General features: G+C 36.4%; 1 protein-coding gene across 2 annotated transcripts in view; it reads left to right on the forward strand.

Annotated features, from left to right (window-relative positions):
- Nucleotides 1-19,902, forward strand: part of EMB2771 (E3 ubiquitin ligase) — a 313,580-nt gene that overhangs the window by 31,007 nt on the left and 262,671 nt on the right. For both annotated transcript variants that reach the window (XR_016358446.1, XM_089808665.1), the window contains exons 3-6: nt 2,353-2,437; nt 5,220-5,500; nt 15,161-15,266; nt 15,399-15,562. Coding sequence is in view for 1 of the 2 variants with exons in the window: in XM_089808665.1 (XP_089664791.1) it covers nt 2,353-2,437; nt 5,220-5,500; nt 15,161-15,266; nt 15,399-15,562 (636 nt within the window). In the remaining variant the exon portion in view is untranslated. The remainder of the gene's footprint in view (nt 1-2,352; nt 2,438-5,219; nt 5,501-15,160; nt 15,267-15,398; nt 15,563-19,902) is intronic.

Here is a 19,902-nt window from a genome sequence, read left to right on the forward strand (position 1 = left end):
TGCAAGTTATAATGGACATCACAGAATGGCAGAGTGTTTGGTATGTTAGTTGAGACACGGTTCTTAGATATATTTTGGACACCTTGTGTTGTGCATTCAGTCAACCTTATGCTATAGAAAATGGTTATGAAAATATATTGTATCAAAGAAGTCTATGTTGATGTTTAAGAGATCCAAATGGTCATCACAAACCACCACATGTAATTGGGTATTGTTCAGGTTATTCTTGCGACTAGAGCTATTAATGGTAATTGAAATAGTGGATATTTGAATTTTGTGTTTACTTTATTATTTTCTTAAAAATATATACATTTTTTTGTGCTTAAGTTTTTCATTTTCAAATATGTTGTTGAGATTAGATTCTCATCCAACACAATTATCTTGAGATGGCTTTTGAAGATGTGAGAGACACTTTTTTGGTATGCTAATTAGCAGATCATCATCCATGTGGGGTTAATATAACATTGGGAGGGCAGCCAATGTAAAGCAAATGATTCTAGATGATGCTTCGCGGGACCTCGAGCAATATCTTGCTAGGTTCACAAAGCTCATGATGAACTTTGCTGACCTGGATAAGCCTTGCTGGGGAGAGGTTTGTGATGGCACTGACTCAATAATTGAGAAGAGGAAATCCAACTTAAATTTAAAAGAGGAAGATCCTAACTTCTTGAAAGAGGTGTACTCAATTTGTGTTGAGGGGTGGAACAACATGACCACCCTCTTTTTTTTTGTTTTTAATTTTTAATTTTGAAATAGGCCGTTGACACTAGATTCACATCCAATACAATCATCTTGAGACGACTTGTGAAGGTGTGAGAGGCCACTTTTGGTACACTCATCAGCCAATTATTGTCTATATAGAGGTAAGCTAACACTAAAAGGGTAGCAAATGTAAACAAAATGATTCTAGATTATACTTGGTATCACATCTTGTTCAATTAGCCTAACTTGATTATTGAATTTTGTTTTTTAATTGTTTAATAGTAAACAATTAGGCAATATGGTTTGATTATGTTTAGTGTCTTTGAAGAATGATTATGATGGTTATGGCCGATAATGTTATTTTGATAGGAATTGGGGATGATTTCTTAAATCGGAGATAGAGTATCATCAAGGAGAGTTTTAGTTGATGGAGCCAACTTGTCATGATGGAATCACATGCACACATACACAAATGCACTTGGGCCATGTGGTTAAGTCGCATAAAATTAGTGTATGTGTGTTCCTCACTTGTATACAATCTCCTAAGGATGAAACCTAGAGAGTGTGGGGTCATGAATCAAACTTAGCACAATAGTCTGCTCATAGTTGATATATATTATTAATATTATGAATAAATAATATATATTTTAATGAAAATATTACAAGATTATTTTATTTTATTATTATACCACTTAAATGGATAAATAAATTAAAATAAAATAAATATCATATATTTTCTTAATGTAATACCCTTATTTTATCAAAAGGAGGATTGAAATTATTTCAAGAGAAATAAAATCAAAATCAAAATAAAATATAGAGAACTTAAAACTTCCCTTTACGTGCTTTGTTAATGCTTCCACAATTTGTATGGAAAAACTAGTAAGATTTTGTTGGAGAGTGTACATTGGTCTTATGCCTGCTAAATGGATTTTACATACAGTCAAGCGTTTAAGGTGACACTTTGTAGACTCTTTGATCTATCTTAACATACAAGATGCAGTGAGGGTTCACTGTTATTGCAGTTTCAGTGTTTAGTAATTCATTGCTTCAATAAAGTTTGTCATAGCCATCTCTCTCAATCATATAATATCCTCAGGAGACCTGATACCATTAATACAAATCTTAGATGCATTATCAACCAATCCATACCAACTGTCTCTTTGGTTTACTAAACAAGAACTTTGATTAAATGTGCATTACTGCAATTGTGATTTGATTGAATTGGGCCAGAATGCAAGCTTGCTTGTCAAATTACAATCTCTTAGACATGGGTTCACTTGCTTTCTATTTGGTAGAACTCTTGTTTCTTAATAACATGGTTAGGCATTCATAATAATGAATTTGGGACATGTATACACAATTTCACATGTAGAAGTCCTTTACATACAGGCTTCTTTTTGTTTGCTAGCAGGCTACTTTTAGGGCTTTGCTTGATTGTCAACAGACAGATTCCTGGTTGAAATTTAGCGTGCATAGCAAAATAATTGCAGAGATTGTTTGTGCCGGACCATGAATGATATCTCTATTGAAAGTTGGAACACACATAAAATTGTCTGTAAAAGTTCTGTATTTATATTGCGTTCTTTTTCTTCCAAAAGAAGTGGATATTATTCTGACTCCTATGATAATCATGAATTGGTTTTCCAGGCTTCATGGTGCCACATGGGATCCATATCTGAGCCACTTCTGTGTATTTTGCATCTTGATAGCTTGATAGCATACACACCATCTGGTGAGTGGAAGAAGTTCTTAAAACTTTCCAGAGACTCTTTGTTGACAAAGGCATATTGGTTTTTAATTTTTGAAAAAATGGCCCCCTGAACTAGTTCTGTATGCTTTTTTTTGAAAGTAGAATTTTGAAACAAAAAATCTAATTTGATTGAATGTATTTTTGTTAATTGTCGAAGGGACATTCTTTTTCTATGAGTAGGCACCTATTCTATTTTTTTTTTCCATCATTTGTGGTGATTAATTTTCACAATGACCATATACAGTTACACCTGTCATATTATTTGTGAGTCTTTCCATGAAGGTTTTGGTTCTGAATTCATCAAATTAGTCTAATTTTTTATTTCATTGATCCAAATTACTTTTAAAGTCATTGGGAACGTGTGTATATAAGAGTTAGCTTGGAGTTCAGCTTATGAAGTCATGGAGGCCCATCTCTGGATTCTGACTTCATTATCTTCTAAGCATTGATTCTGTTGGCCCCAACACTTGCTTTGTCTTCAGTCTCAAGATTCACAGGAAGAATGTTCGCTTTTGCATAGGTTGTTGTATGGGCTCATATTTGTTATCTTCCTGTGCTATGGAAGTTACTCTTAGATGCAATTTGCTGGTGAATTCTCAAGCTTACGAAGTAGCTCTTTCAATCTGACCTTGAAGTTTCAATCGTCTATTTTCCTTATTTGGCCTCATATATCTCATATCATTGATTCATTATCATCTCTCAACAGCTGAAATTCTATCTTAAAGGTAATGTTCAATCCATTCCAAATTCTGAAAATGGTTTCTTGGATGGTCCATGCACTAAATTACTATTGATTAAAGGGTATCTGCAAATAACTGTATGCAATCATTTCATTAATTGAACATCCTGGCCAGTATAGTCTCACTAGTGCGCTACGATGTCTGACATGGTCTCTCTCTCTCTCTCTCTCTCTCTCTCTCTAACAGAAGTAGTTTCTTCCCTCTGACATGGATGGTAGCCACAGAGATTCCTATTCATTTTTCCGAAAACTTGGTACAAAAATGGTATGAACAGTCCTTCTCTCTGTCACTTGAAAAAATGCGACTATCTCCTGCTTTGGTAAAATCCTCGCAGCTTGGCTTTTTGCCCCTTGGTCATCTCAGATTGTGTTTCCTCCTTTTTGATATCATTCGGCAATAGGGTGCTAATTTGTCCTAGTCTCTTTGTTTGTTGTCCATGTCACTTTTTAGAAATAGTTACAGTCCTCAAGTGTTCACGGAGACGGGGTAATATCTTGTCATATCTTGTAAGGTGAGTTTCATTTTGACAGGACAGTGCATTTCTTTGACAGTGAAGTGGCTCGTGACGCTGTGCTCTTGTTACTATGCCTCAAATGGGATGTATTCTTGTTGCCAATTCATACAACTTCGCTTCGTTTCTTATTTGTAACCAGTTGTGCAAACCTTCTGAGTTCCGGCTCTGCTCTCCTCTTATTCTGTTCTGTATTGCCTCTTTGAAGAATGCTACTTTGTTTGAAAGTAGGAGACCAGGGGTATATATATATTCAATGCCTTCTTCTTGTCAGTCAAATATATGTTTACATCGCTCTCTAACAGTTTCTCATTCAAGTTCATTCTTTGCTTGTCATACATATATTACACAAACATAAGTCAACGTGCCACGAGGTTGGGTAGGTAGAGAACAATATGATTTATATGCCTGTGTAGGTAATAATAGAATAAGGTGAAATCTATGCATGCTATGCTTCTCTTTTGACATCATATTCAATTACAGTATCTTAGGGACTGTGGGAAGCTTCAACCAATTGACATTTTATCCGATTCATGTTCTCTCCAGCATCCTACACATGAATGATCATGTAGTAGAACTACATGCAACATTTTCAGAAGCTTATGTCCTTCCTTTTGCTATGAACTGATATTGTTGTGTGAGTTATTGACATCTGTGGACCCAACTTTGTGTCATTGATGCCAAATGTACAATGTAGTGAGTTAACAACAAACTATTCTAAACACTGTTAGGAAACTCAGCTACATATAAAATTTAAACCATTTGGATCAATAGCATAAAACCAAACATGTGATATAGAAACTTATTTTTATTCTCATTGCAATCAATTTCAATGGACAGGCCTTAAAGAATACAAGGATGATATTATTCAATAAAAATTGCAATAGAGCTTTCTTATTACCTTTAAAAAAATGGAACATATAGCGCAACTACCATCGGTTTATAGTTGGAGCTTGGAACGAATCATCCATATATCCCATAAGCAACCCTCCAACATAATGAAAGATGAGTAGTCACATGCACATTAGTTAGCAGTCAGTTCTATGTCCAATCACAGTGCCATTTGTCTTACTTATCATCTTCTAATAAGCTGTCTTATTTATAATATATCTCCTTACATAGAGTAGCTGCACTTACAATAAAGTGCATCATCAACAGTATAATTCTTCTATATACTCAATGGAAAAGTTAGATTCTATCAATCTGTGTTGCCTTTGTCTTAGAAACTGACTGATTATGTAGATTACATGTTATGTGATGAATGGCACATTAAGGCCATTTTATTGTTTATTTTATTAAATCATAACTAGAAAATATGGCTATCAAAGGATTCACATGCTCAAATATTAATGTGTTTTATGCAACTTTATTTATTGCATAAGCATATAAGATTTGTAAGTACTGTATAAACTTTTGTTATGCAAGTTGTCTTGAATATTTTCATAAAATTTAGCTTTTTTCTGTTGCAATACTTAATTATGATGCATTCTAAATTTGGATGAAATAATGACAGGAGACATGGTGTCAATTCCAACTCCTCCTGGTACTGCATTGATTTGGCCTGTTCCTTGTGGGTTGCTGCTAGAAAGAGCAGCTGACAGGAATTATCTACCTATTAATGCAAGTTCTCCAGGTCAGTCTTTGCCGGCTACACGGGAGATGGGCCGTGTTAGTAGAGAGAGTTCTCTGACTCCTTTTAATAGTCACTCTCCTCCTAATTTTCGATGGCCAGCTCATGATCATCGAGTAATCTCCTCACACTACATTCTCAAAGATACTTTGGAAGAGCCTCAGGTTTATATAATTTTTTCCTTTTCCTATTGTGTTTGATGTCTCTTTTGTTTTCAGTTGACAAGACAGTCGTTGACAGGAGGGGTTAAGATAGCTCTAGGTTTTTCTTCCATTGGTTTGAATTGCACTTTGGAGCTGCCTTATCAAGGACTTTGGCCAGTTTGAATAGTTGTGTCTTTGTTTATGGTAAATACACAGGCTTCATGTTCTTAGTGCTCTCTCCTATTTCTTTGGTTCTCACATATAAACTTCTTCCCACGCAGCAGTGGTCATCTCTCTTATTCAGGACATTTGTGTCTCACATCTTACCCTTGGATGACTCTGCTGTTCTGCTGTTCTGATCTTCACCCTCTGTTTGTCTTCCCCTCCCTGTAATAATCTGTTTCAGTGCTGATTGCTCTCTTTAATATCCTTTCAGACTTTCCTACTTTTCAAAATTTTACTTGCTTCCACTTTTTGCTTCCCAGTCTTGTATAAGACTCTCTCTAATGCTCTTTGGGAGGTTGCTCTTGTCTCTTTAAACCAAACTGTTGATTATTCTACTCCACCCCACCCCATCTTCATGGTTTTCACCCTATGCATTGTTGATCTGATGATGAATGTTAAGCCTTGCATATGAGAGTTCTTTTTAGCATTGTCCAAAATCCTTCCTCCACTTTTATCACTTCTAGAGACCATAGTTGCCTCTTTAGCATAAGAAACATGAGTTTCTTGAGTCATGAGAGAACAAGATCATTACTACATTCCATCACTCACCTGAGATCTTTTGGTGTTCAGTTGGGTCTCTTATACCAATTCTCTTTATGATATCCTTGATCAACCTGCCATTAGAGTCCCCTACCCCTCCCCCTTCTTTGTCACATGTTTCCAATACGTCATGTTTGGGCAGCAGTTTTAAAGCTTGCTCCAACAAAGTGCTGAATTGTGAGGGGCTCCAAGTTGACTATGGATTCACTTACTCACCCCACTTCATAACTATTGCGTGAGATACGTTAGTAACAAGTTACTCTCTTTATGGGCACAACTTTTAATTGAATACATTTCATAAATTTGAAGAAAGCTCCATTGCAATTAGCTACAACTCAGTCATAATTGGTCATACTTTTATGAAATACTATGCTATAGTACTTGAAACGTTGCTTTTCAAGGTATTGGTTTTCAGAGAGGTTTCCAGACTATTGTCTGATATACATGTTTCATTGAATTGACTTGTGTCGGACACCCTCCTATCTATCTGTATGCTTTTGAACGGGTGAGTGATGATTGCTAGAAAAGCATATAGTGTCAAGGATTTGTTCTATTAATTTGTTAAAATGAGATGGACATGTTCCTAGAATTCTACACTTAAACGAATATTGTAGGATGCTTAAAAGTTCTACTGTTAAAAATACATTGCCATCCCTGCAATGACAAGATCATTAACATTGAGAACAAGAAATACAAGGTTATCACCATCACCTTTGACAAGATATTTTGGGTAGAAAGATGTCCTTTAAATCTTGAATTTCTAAGAAGTTGGTCAATTTTTGTGTACCAAGCTCATAGAGCCTACTTAATATTGGAGTAATTGGGATATCACTTTAGTGTTTACTTTTGGTGTAATTATTCAAGTCCCTTTTACTTTATTAAACTTCAGCTAAACTTAGGAGTGCTTTTCTATTATATAGATCTATGTTCCCCCAAGTTTCTGGTACGGGGATGGCGGGGGACGGCGGGATGGGTTTCTGGGACGGTAAATTTTTTTGGCGATTTTGGGGACGGGGGGGGGGGGGGGCGGCAAACGGGGATGGCTATATATATATATAGGGAAATTTTAAAATATACATTGAAATTTGTAAACATACATGTCATTCATATGAAACTAAGCACAAAGCATGTCATTAAAACATAATAGAACCAAAACATACAAAATTTGAATGCCATCTATGAAATAATATCCGATTTTACTATTTACGTACCAAATTGTCAAAATGCATATTAATACAATATCAGAGAACATTGAACAATGAACATTAAGTTATTAACAATTGTCAATATCATAAAACTCATAATGATAAGCATGATAAATCTGAAAATCAAAATCAAAATATGCCCAAAGCTATAGGCCCAAAGGGTAGAGGGCTGCCATAAAGTAATAAGTATCGTATTATCAATGTATCATAATCATGTTCATGTTCAACACAAAAAGCAAAACATAGAAAATGAAGCAGACTGCTGCTCCTATTTTGCCTCTACTGCCATGGCATCAAAATCAGAGTCCTCACTGTCATCCTTCACAGGAAGCGTAGTCTCATCTAATGGAACCCCAACCAGTCCTGGTGCTGTGTCATCCTCATCTATCTGGGCCACATCCTTAGGCTCAGCATCACATCGCAAAGCTGGTGTGTGCCTATACTTTGGAGTTTAACGATCGGCAAGTCGAAGAGCATGATGCACTGTCACTAGCTTTTCCGCTCTTTTAGAGGTAAGTCTATTCCTCTTGATAGAGTGGATATATGAATATGTGGTCCAATTCCTCTCTGCAGCTAAGAAACTAGCAACCTGTGAAAGGAGGCGACTGACAAGTATCTTTAACTCAAGTGTATCTCTCCCATGCCAGGTCCACCATCCAATAGGATCCCTCTGTGCCAAAACAACTCTATCCAACCTTGCTTGTGGCTTACCCAAGTTTGGGCCACGAAGGTTGGTGAAGTCAAGGAATTGTGCACGAAGAGTAGAGGCATCTTGAGCTGAATACATCTTATCAATTGCTCTTGTGAAGCCATCCAGAACCTCAGGATCATCACATGGGAGGCCCCTTCCACCCAACTGTGCATAGGATTTGGGATTTAGAGCAAAGGCTGCCATATGAAGCGGGGTATTCATTATGTTCCACCTCTGCGTCACAATAGGCCTAATATGCTCCTCATAAAAGCCCAATGTAGGATCCGTTGCCGCAACAATTCTCTTCATCTTACCCAGCATGCTGTCAATAGTCTCATAGATCTCTCCCAAACTAGGAGCATCAAACTAGGAGCATTAATATCAGCATATCTAATGACATCAACAATAGGTGCTATGACAGAGCAAATATATCTGCAAGATCAAGATGCCAACAAAAATAAAAATCAGAATTAGAATTTTAAGATTATTAGCAAGAAAATCAGCAAGCACAAGACTAATAGTAAATTTAAAAATCAACAACTTACTTCATTGTGGACCACCAACTCTCATCAAGGATCCTTTGCCTCACCGCTTTTCCTTCAGAGGACTTAGATTGAGACCATTGTCCCCACTCTGGATTCACCACCATCAATTGAAGGGCCTCATACATCTCAATCATCCTCTCCATCAAGATGAAATATGTGCAATACCTATAGCAACAATTAAAAATTAAAAATTTAAACTTAAACATTAATGATTAAAATTTAAAACAAAATGCATCACATGTAGGTAAACTTATAAATAATTTTTTTTAATAACTAAAGTTAAAACAAACTAAAAGTAAACTATAATTATAATTGACATACCTTGTCTCGGCTGGTTTGAGAAACTCCTTCTTAGAGAAGGACCTGAATAGAGCAAGTGAAGTGTGGTGGTTGCAAATAAACATTTGCACTTCTCTAGCTTCTAGCACCGCTTGTTTCACCCATTCAATCTTCCCTATGTCCTTCAATGCATTGTTCAAGGAATGAACACAACAAGGGGTCCAAAATATGTGCCTATAAGCACCCTCTATCATCAAACTAGCTGATTTACACACAGGTGCAGAATCTGTGATAACCTGTACAACATTAGAGGGCCCAATCTCTTCTATGGCATCTCGCAAAATGGTGAACTGGAAATCTGCATCTTTCTTCTTTCTTGAGCAATCTATGCCTCTCAAAAAATAAGAGCTAGTAGGGGATGTGACAATGATATTGATGAGTGGCCGATGTCTAACATCGGGCCACCCATCCATCACAACAGAGCAGCTTGTCCTAACCCAAGTGCGTCTCATATCCTCAAATAACAAAGCAACCTTTGAGTACTCTTCATCTAGGATAGTGGTTTGTAGCTTATGCTCACCAGGGGGTACAAATGAGGAATTCATGCTCAAAATATCTTTCACCATTTGTTTATAGTAAGTGGAACGGGCTGCATTATATGGGATACCATTAGCAACAAAGAATCTACCAATGGATGCCTCACACTTCTCCTTTGCCTGTGCATTAAACATACTTTCCACCGAGCCCTTCTCACCACTACTTATCTTTCTCTTCCCTCTGAACCCACTAGGGCTGCCACTAGTACCAATGGCGGATGAAATATGCCTAGATGATTGTGAGGGAATGGATGGTGATGTCACTGTCAAATTTTGTCCCTCCATTTCAGCCTCTAAGTGCAATCTTTGGCATTCTAATTTTTGTTCATCGGTTAGGTTAGGACAAGCTTTGACTCTTTGGCATGAAACACTTAAAAAAAGCGACTTCACTCTTGTATAGCTGCCCCTAAAATCATCAAGACAAACATGGCAATCCCAAACCCTAGTCCCTCCCGAATTCCTTTTATCTTTTGGCCAAGGTGTGACATATTGGAGAAGAGGTTTTTTCCTATTGAAAGGACCTTTTGCAAAATTCTTCATAATGGCGGAAGGGCATTTAAACAAATCAGCTTTAGGATTGGGTTTTTGCATAGTGTCACTACTAGCAACATCAACCCTTACATTTTCTTCTTCACTACTACTACTTGTACTCCCACTGCTGTTCATTGTGTTTAAATATGCAATTGAATAGATATATGAGCTGAAATAATGAAAAAATAAAATAAAATCAGACTTTGCAAGCTGCAAATTTGTTAAAAAATTGATTGATGAAAGCACAAAGAGTTTTATACTTACTTGGTGGACAAAATAGAAGATCAAACCCTTGGTCAAGCTCTTGGAAGCAAAAATATTACCTCCTCTACTTGCAAAATGAAAACTTCAGCTGGCTGCAACATAAAATGAAAACCAAACAATTGTTAAAACAACTTAAATGTGTGGTGTTATATACATTTTAGGGTTTTTGGAGGAGTGTGGCTCACTAGCCGATCAAGAAGGAGGCATTAAATGTTTTTTAAAAAAGTTTTGAGCATACAAAAAAGGGGGCAGCTGGCCGTACCCGGTACGGTTGGGGGACGGCCAGACGTCCCCTTTCCGTACCAGGTACGGCGGAATGTCCCCCTTTTGTCCTCCCCACGTCCCCAAGTTTCCGAAATGTCCCCTGAAAAAAGGGGACATTTGGGGACGGCTGGGGGATGTCCTATACCCGTCCCCCCATCCCCGGGACGTCCCCGTCCTCGAAACGTCGAGTTTTAGGCTGGGTACGCATCCCTGGGGAACATAGATATAGATTGAGCTAACTATTCATGTGTCAAGTTGTCTCAAGTTATATTATTAAGACACTTGTCATGTTTTTATTTAATCGTTTACTAAGGTCTATAAATCCATTTTTCAATAAAGTAGAAGAATCAATATCCCAAAACCAAATGATGTATGCCTCTCAAAACCACTAAAATGTCCTTTTGTCATAATGAGATGCTATCAATCGAGAAACCTGTGAAGATTGATGTGGAGCAAGATCCATGTTTGATGAAGATGGATTGACAACATTGATGTGGCTATCATGAAAGAGGGGATGAATGTCCTTAAAACAATCCTTCGAATCTCAATATGAGAATCCACCCAAAAAAAATGATGTTTGCAAGATATGAACCGCAAGTAGCTATGGGTTGAATTGATGATGACAGGCTAATATTGATCGCATGCTAGTCAAGAAGGAGGAAATTAATTCCTCAATGATCTTGTAAATTTACATTCTAAGATTTTGCCGAGAAAGATGATATGTATGCAAGATATGAGTCTTGGGTAGCTAGTTTCGGAAGGTGATGGATGTCTAGCTGTATTCAATCAATGGGGCTTACACTTGTGCTGTTGCCAAACAGATCAAGTGCAATAGAAGATGGAGATGAAATCTCAATGAGAGGAGTAGAAATTGGGAGACAAGCCTCTGATCCTTTTGGACGTGCAAGACCTATGAAATGCTCAAGCTTTTCTAAGGTAGAATGTTTGTAGATTATAGAATTTGCGTGTGCAAGGAGAATGAGACAATTTGCTGCGAGATCCTTCAGGAATGGAGAGATATGAGGGTTTCCATGGATCTCTTAAAGTCGTGTTTAAAGTGTTTGGGGGAAATCATGTATGATTCAACACACAAATAACTCCTACAACATGGTCAATGATAATACCCCAAGTTGATCTACCCCTGGTGTGGCTGGCTTAGGTATGAGTCCATACAAATAAGGCTCAATATCTAGCCACTTGAGATGTATGAGGATGTCATTTTGCCAAGACTCATAATTATCCTCCTCTAGGATGGCAACAACAAGATAAATAGAAAAATCCATGATAACTCTAAAAAAAAAGCATAATACAATAATCTCAGTGCATCCAAAGCAGATTTGATGAAGTCATTTCACGCAAATTGGTCCTTTTCATGTGCCAAATTTTCATTTCAAATGTGAAACACAAAAAATGAATAAAATATACCTAAGTTATCGGGTTCGGACCTTGCTGCCTGGATCTGGGTCTGGGTTTGTGCTCGGGTTAGCTGCGGGTTCAGGTGAAGGACACTACCCAGATAGACAATGAATCTAGATGGACCCACGACAAACTCGGGAGGACCCATGGCGAATCCAAGAGGACCCATAGCGAACTCGAGAGGACCCATGATGAACTTAGGAGGACCTGTGGGTTTCTTTGATTTTTTTGAATATATAATGCATATATATATATATTGTTTTGTAAATATAATGCATATATATATACTCACGAACTCACCCACAAACCCAAATGGGAATTTTTTTTTGCTTGAACCCACGAACTTGAACCCCGAACCTTGAACCTTAATCTGTACTCGGACCCGAATCGACAACTTAGAAATATACCTATGGTAAGTTGTGGAAAGAAGTTGCATTAATAGTTTGACGAGCTCTTAAGAACCTTTTCATTGTCGCATAATTGATAAAATCAAAGATAGTGGGTTAAAAGGAATAACCTAAGTTACCATATTCGCTGCCCAGACCCGGAAGTCAGAAGTCGATTCGCGTGAAATTTGTAATCGATTCGAAACTGCTACATATTCATTGTTAGACTATGGAATCCGCTTCAAATTCGCACAATATGTTGTTCAAATTTTGGTCGAATTTCAGAAATGAGGAGCGAGTTTTGTCACTTTGACTTTTCAACAGAGAGTTTTACTTATTTTTGTCATTTCAACCCAAAAACGACGGGATTATTAAATGCTTTTTGGCATTCAACATTCATATTAGATGGCTTGTGTATTCCAGGACAAACTCTTTAACGTTTTGTGGTATTAAACAACATGTCTCTTCATTGCACATGAGCAAACTCACAACACAGTCTAGGTCTAGCAACCATAAAAAATACATAGTAACATTTAATAGATATGCTTAAGAAGTTGATTTGTGGTTGACTCTACAACGCATGGGAAAGAAGAATAGGACACTCGACTAAACTTCTCGACAGACTAATTGCATTTAGTAGGGTCTTCAGTTGCACCACTGTGCTTGTTTGTCCTGTAATCATACTTTGTTAAGCAAAACCATACTCAAATAACAATCCATATGCTCTTAATTAATTAGATATACTTTTTGGTTTCAATTATATGTTTGTTTTTCCATCACATGTCATCATAATTCTATAACAAAGTGTCCAAAAACTATTCGCTTCAACAATCTGATGTCTCATGTTTCGCAATACCCACTGCGGGTGAACAACTCATTCGTATATTTTTCTCCTAAACACATCAACATTAATTCCTCAAATAGAATGTGATTCAATCCAACTTTTTTATGATGTGGTTAACTTTAAATTTAGAAATGAGTCCAAACAAGATTACTTTTAATATTATCATTAGGGTGTATGAACTTATTTGCTAGAGAATATTTTTACATATATATATATATATATATATATATATATATATATATATATATATATATATATATATATATAATAAAATAAAAATTCTACAGACGAACCGGAAACGAACTTGAACCCAGCCCCAAAAATATTTGAGCAAATGTCGAACTCGAATGTTGAACTTGCATCCAAACCTGCAACTTAGTGAATAACCCAAAAAGATTATACTGGATGCTTACGGATCATAAAGATAAAAAAACCTAAATGAAAAACCTAGGAGAGGATTAAATTAGAGCCTGTCAAGTGTCTTAATCATATGACTTGAGGCATCTTGAACTATAGTTAACCAAATCTACTATTTGAAAAACACTGTTAAGTTTTAGCTAAAGTATAATGAAGTAATAAGGGAGCTATGTAATTAGTGATTGGTTAGTTAATTACTAAGGTGATATCCTAATTGCGCATTTAATACATTATAGGAGTTAAGAAGCTTGCGAACTGAATGATTGCTACCGTGCACCTAAAAACCTTAGGCTGCACCATGTACAAATCCTTGTTTAGGATGAAACTCTTCACATCCATATTATACAATTTTCGCCCAAAGTAAGCTACAACTGAGCATGCTAATAATATTTGTGATTAGCATGAAGCATTCCAGATGACCCTTAATTGTAGCAATTGGGAAAGAAACCATGACTTTGTATGTAAATTTCACTAAACTTTGGTCATATGTTTATTTACACAAGAGTTTTATTTGGTAGTTGTTTATGCATTTTTAGATGAAGTGATTAGGTTTTTGTTTATATAGCTTTTAGTAGCTTAGTTGTTGGTTTGAATAGCTTAGTGATTAGGTTTTAGATGATCTGTTTGGGTGCGTGCGTGTGTGTGTAATATATACAATTTTTTTTATTGAGAAATATACAAAATGTAAACCTAAATTATTGGATAATATGGTGCTTCATCATGGATCAATGTGAAAGATAAATATGAAAAACCAATTGATAGCTCAAAAAATATTCAAATAAGCCATATCAATATCATATATTTCTACGTTCACGATTGCAATGAAAACTATTGCAATTACAAAATGTAGCTCATTATGCATCAATCATCAAAACGATTATCAAATAAAGTCATCATCAAAATTGGTTGTTTATTTTCCGCTGCTGTAAGTTCAAGATCATGTTAACCCAAAGCGGTTCCACTCCCATTAGATGCGCCATGTCTAGGTATGTCATCACCATCATTATCATGATCATCATTATCCATAGTGGCTCTAGCAAGAGCCTCAATGGTTGCATCCAAGTTGGTACAGTCAGGTGGTATACTTTTAAATGTTTTTTGGTTCGCTTTTTCCAAAGTGAGCCCACTGATTTGCGCGGAGACAGGTTGGGAACACATATGATGTGTGCCCAAGTCTGCATGTGTCCAGATGGGTGGGCATGCATCTTGTGTGCACCCAGCCCGCATCTGGATACATATCCACATCTGGTGTGGACCTGCAGAAGACACCTCCTCCATCTAAGCTTAATATATATGCTGTTAATGAAATTACTTGTGAAGTATGCCCTGGATGTCCTAATTAGTGAGGCAGGTTCACACGTATCTGAATTTTAATTGGTTGATGTGACTTACATAGTGTAAATAGGAATTGGAAGGCTTTGTATTTCCTAATCTAGTTGTTGATATTCAACCTTTTGTGACATATAATGTTTCTACAGGCTTTATTAGTTGAAGAGAGAGGAAAAACACTAGCAATTAATGATCCACATGAACAAATACTGTGGACAAGTGAAATTGTACCTTATATTGTATCCTACCACAAGGGTAAGGTTCTCTTCGATTTTGATTTAAATCTTTGGACGTTTTCTCTTTTTAATCTCAGAATTTCATTGTTTATATGTGCACTGTTTTGATTGTAGACAAGGGAAGAATTAATCAGATTTGACTGTCTTACAGGGAACATGCGGCATTCCTTGTGGTATTTAAAGACAGTTAATTATAATATGGAAACACCATCTACCTTTACAGTCCACAATATGGTTCCTGTTGGTGAGCAAGCAAAAGGTTTGTGCTTGCAACGTATTTGGCAAGATAGGGGTTTTCAGCCAGTTGCTAATCAGGTATGTTTTCCTTTTCTTGATGCATGGACCTTATAGTAGTTGGCTATTGGGTTAGTGGAAACCATGTCTAAATTTGTTGAATGAAGCATAGTTTCTTTTGTGTTTTAAGTTTATCGTTACTGCATTTTTTCTTTTTTCAAATATGGTATTTTCACATTATTATAGATGGAAGAGAGTTCTTCTATTGCCATGTTGGAACTTTTGTTTAGAATTCTATCAGTGCATTTAATCATTGGTGGAAATGTCTCTGGGGGTGTTCAATTTTCCGCTCTGAATTGTAAGATAAAACATGCGACAAGGACAGGATTTGAAATATTATTATCGTATAGCATTCACACTGTTCATTGGATGTCCAAGAAAGGCATGTTCCTGAAATGTTCTCTATAACTTAGATTATGAGGTCTATAGAGTACCTTAAGCAAATGGTTCATAAAGTATAATTGTAACAGTTCTTAATTCACCAAAATGAATTCTAACAGTGAATTGATAAAATAAATCTATTGATCTGAAAATTCAAAATACCAATTCCTTTTTTAGTTGTATTCTCATTTAAACAGGGCTCTAGTTTTTGGTTTAGTGCTGCTGCTGGAACCGGATGAAAGATGAGGAAATTGAATAGAGGATGTGGAAAGATGATACACAGATGTACATAATTTACCATGGGCTTAAAATAACCTTAGAGCACATGTTGGATGAGAACTGCAATTAAGAAGGGGCTGTGCGCCCTCCCAATCTCCCAGTTCAGAAGATTGCAAACTATATGCATGAACTATGGAGAATCAAAAACCCATTGTGAGATGAAAGCACATTCCTTCAATGAACCTTTGAACTTGCTAACTCCAAGATTGTTTGCCCTTAGCTATGCTTATTTTAGGTTGAGACTTAAGAATTTCATAAGTACCTTCTGGGGGAGGTGGAACTTACATATGGTATGTGTGCTGACAAATATGGCTTTGCCGAAATTGCATGTTTTGACTGCTGTGTGGAGTTCAGCTGCCAAAGTTGTTGAGATGACCTGGTTTCCTTCTTGTTGTGGGAAATTCTGGCGTGGACAATTTCTCATGACCTTCGTCTTAGACCAATTATATTATTGATTCGTTTTGGTTTTGTGTGTTTGATTTGTTGTTTTCTGACTTCATCGTGCTTGGTGAAAACTGACCCACAGGTGGCTTTTCCATCATCAAGACATGTGATGTTTTTTTGTCTACCGCAGTGCTTCCTTGCTTTCCTAACATCCAATTTGCTGTATTCACCTTGTTGGTATGCTTGACAACCTTCTCTTTCAGGCCTTGTAAATGAGTAAATCTAGAATTGATAGTGGCAAACTTGACAATTACTGGAAAATGACTCAAGGCTGACATAAAAGTGATAAAGCAATCGCGGATGAGAAGAACTGTTCTCAAGTTTTTAAGACTAATATATTAACAATAGCCATTGACAGAGAAACTATTCCTATCGATATTAAATAAGTAATTGAGTGTTTAAAGGTGGGTGCTGGTATAAGTACAAATTGCAAAAACAACAAATGAGACATGACATCCTAAAAGGCTCTTAACACTTGCAAAAGCGTGATGAGCTCCAGTAGGAAAACAATCATGATTGAAATTATCAAGGAATATGAGTAATTTACTTTCTGGGAATAGGCACAAATTTCCAGCTAGAACAAGGGATCCTCTTAGTTAAAAACCCACCTTATACACAAAATTCATTATCTCATCAGATTCTGCCCTTGTGGTGTCATACTCTTAACATGCAAATAATTTGTTAAGATACTCATCATGGTCAGGAAATCCTTTTACTCATGCCACACCTCTTGAGATACTAGAATCAAGTACACATAGCATAAGATGGTTCACATAGAACTTGGGACCCTTTATACAATAAAATAGTTATAGAATAATCAATAATAAGTATTGAGAGGTTATAATCTCCTGAACCATGAATAGTGGCAGCTCCATGGCTTAGTTTGTCTATCCTGAAGATTGCTGGTAACTGTTGCCAAACTAAAATTATGCTTTGTTTTCCTACTAGCATGGAAAAAAAAGCATAATAAACTATTTCCACATGGAAATGTTGTTGGGGAAATTCAACCATTCTCATTCCTTGGATTTTTCCGGATGCAGGGACAGCTATGGAATGTTCTTGATATATAAATATAAAATTCCAACAGCAACCTAGAAAAGGTAGTGGATGGCATCGAGAGAGAGGTTGTCCTTAGGATAGCCATGGGATGCCTAGCCATTTCCAACTTATATGGATAACCAGTTGTCCTCAAGCCAAGGTTGGCTTGACTCATGACTTGGCTACAACACAGCAAAATGAAAAATCCCTTGAAACTTAGAGATTTTTAATGATTTAAAACTTGTTTTATACACCCTTTATTGAATAAAACTTAAAGACACTATAACATCATCAAATAGAATAATATTTTTCATCACATACATGAACAAGGAACATAAATGTTAAATCCATCACATACAATGTAAATTGTAGCTAAGTTTGTTTGGAATATGGAATTGAAACCAAAGGGATTTTGGATGAAGTGAGTTAAAAACTTAAAACCTTTAGACAATCCTTGTTCTAGCTTTAGTTTGACCTTAGAAAGGGAGAATGCGTATGGGGAATTATAGTGCTGAAGGTGTGCTGAATCTTGGAATTCTTGGGCCTAACTCGTAGGAAAAATAAAATTTCTAAAGCAACCTAGAAAGGGCAATGGATGGCATAGGGAGAGTAGTTGTCCTTAGGATAGCCATGGGATGCCTAGCCATTTCCAACTTATATGGATGACTAGTTATCCTCTGTGATCAAACCAAAGCTCCCAAACTCGGACTCGACTCGAACTCGGTAAGGCTAACTTGACTTATGACTCAGCTACAACTTGGCAAATTGAAAAAACCCTTGCAATTTAGAGATTTTTGACTATTTGAAACTTGTTTCATACACCATTTATTGAATAAAACTTTAAGACACTATAACATCATCAAATAGAAGCTAATTTTTCATCACATACATGAACTTAGAAATAAATGATAAATCCATCATATATAATGTAAATTATAGCTAAGTTTGTTTGGGATATAGAATTGAAACCAAAGATGTTTTGGATGAAATGAGTAATTCACCATGAAGAACCACCAATGAATTATTAACAAGCATTGTAACAACAATTTGATCAAGTCTCTCCCTGAGCTACCCTACTCTAATCTAGCTCTCTAATCTCACCTCCTAAAATTAATGTCCTAAGGTCCTCTTAATCTCATCTAATGTAATGAAATACAAATGAGAAGGCCTTGGCCTTTTATTTGCTCAATTACAAGGAGGGGCACAGATCGAGGGCCAAAATTTCTTCCCAAAAACCCTAATTAGGGTTTCAAAGTTTACAATCAATTACATGAAGGCACCAATTCATCAACCAATAAGAAAATTACAATGATTTTAATAGCCAATGAGAAAATGGGACACTTGCTATGATTTGATTGATTGTGCTTGAAACTGAAATTTTCTAATTGGAGGAGGCAACCAATTGCCACCTCATCATCCTTGGGAATTTCCTCATGGAATTGACATGAATCGCTTACATCTTGGTGAACCTATGAACTTGATCTCTCTTGATTTTCCTTGGATATGTCCTCATATGGCTGGACCTTCTTTGCTTTCTTGAATTTCCTCTTGATTGCAATCTGAATTTGTGGGTTGATAGCTTGAACATGAATCTTTCCTTCCCACTTGAGTCCTCGGGCTTGAGCTATCTCCTTGGAGTATCCACTTGCAGTCTTGAGGCCTTGATCATCAAGTTGCCCTCTAGCTTCTCCTTCTTGAATTCACCTTGCCAATTTCTGTTGGCACGCCAATGGGGGATGTGCACCAAGAATGCTCTTCTTTTCCAAAATTTTCGATGAATGAATTTCAATCAGCTCTTGTTGGATTCACCTTGCAAAACAAAGGAGACAAACATTAAGTTAATGAAAAATGCTGAAAATAATTCACATCAATAATAAATAAAACTCATCCCAATTTAAAACCAACCATTTTGCAAAGTTGAGGCAAATTTTAATTTCATCTCAATCCAAAACTATTTATTAATATATTTTTATTTTTTGTTTCTAATTTTCATCACTCTCTCTCCTCAATTTTTTTATGTGTGAAGAGAGGTAGGGTTGTTTTGGCGATTTACATAAGGATGCGAGTAGGTTGTGGAAAATACTGATCATCAAGAATTTCCCCTGGGGGAGAATCCAGAGAGTTGGGAATTTCTGCCAAACATGGTGCTCTAAAAAATTTCTCAGTTCATCATTCCATGGTGATTCCTTGTTATACTTGCTCATGATGTTGCCCTCATG

This window comes from Cupressus sempervirens, chromosome 11 (assembly GCF_028749045.1).
Source record: "Cupressus sempervirens isolate cs-2001-9-10 chromosome 11, ASM2874904v1, whole genome shotgun sequence".
NCBI lineage: Eukaryota > Viridiplantae > Streptophyta > Pinopsida > Cupressales > Cupressaceae > Cupressus > Cupressus sempervirens.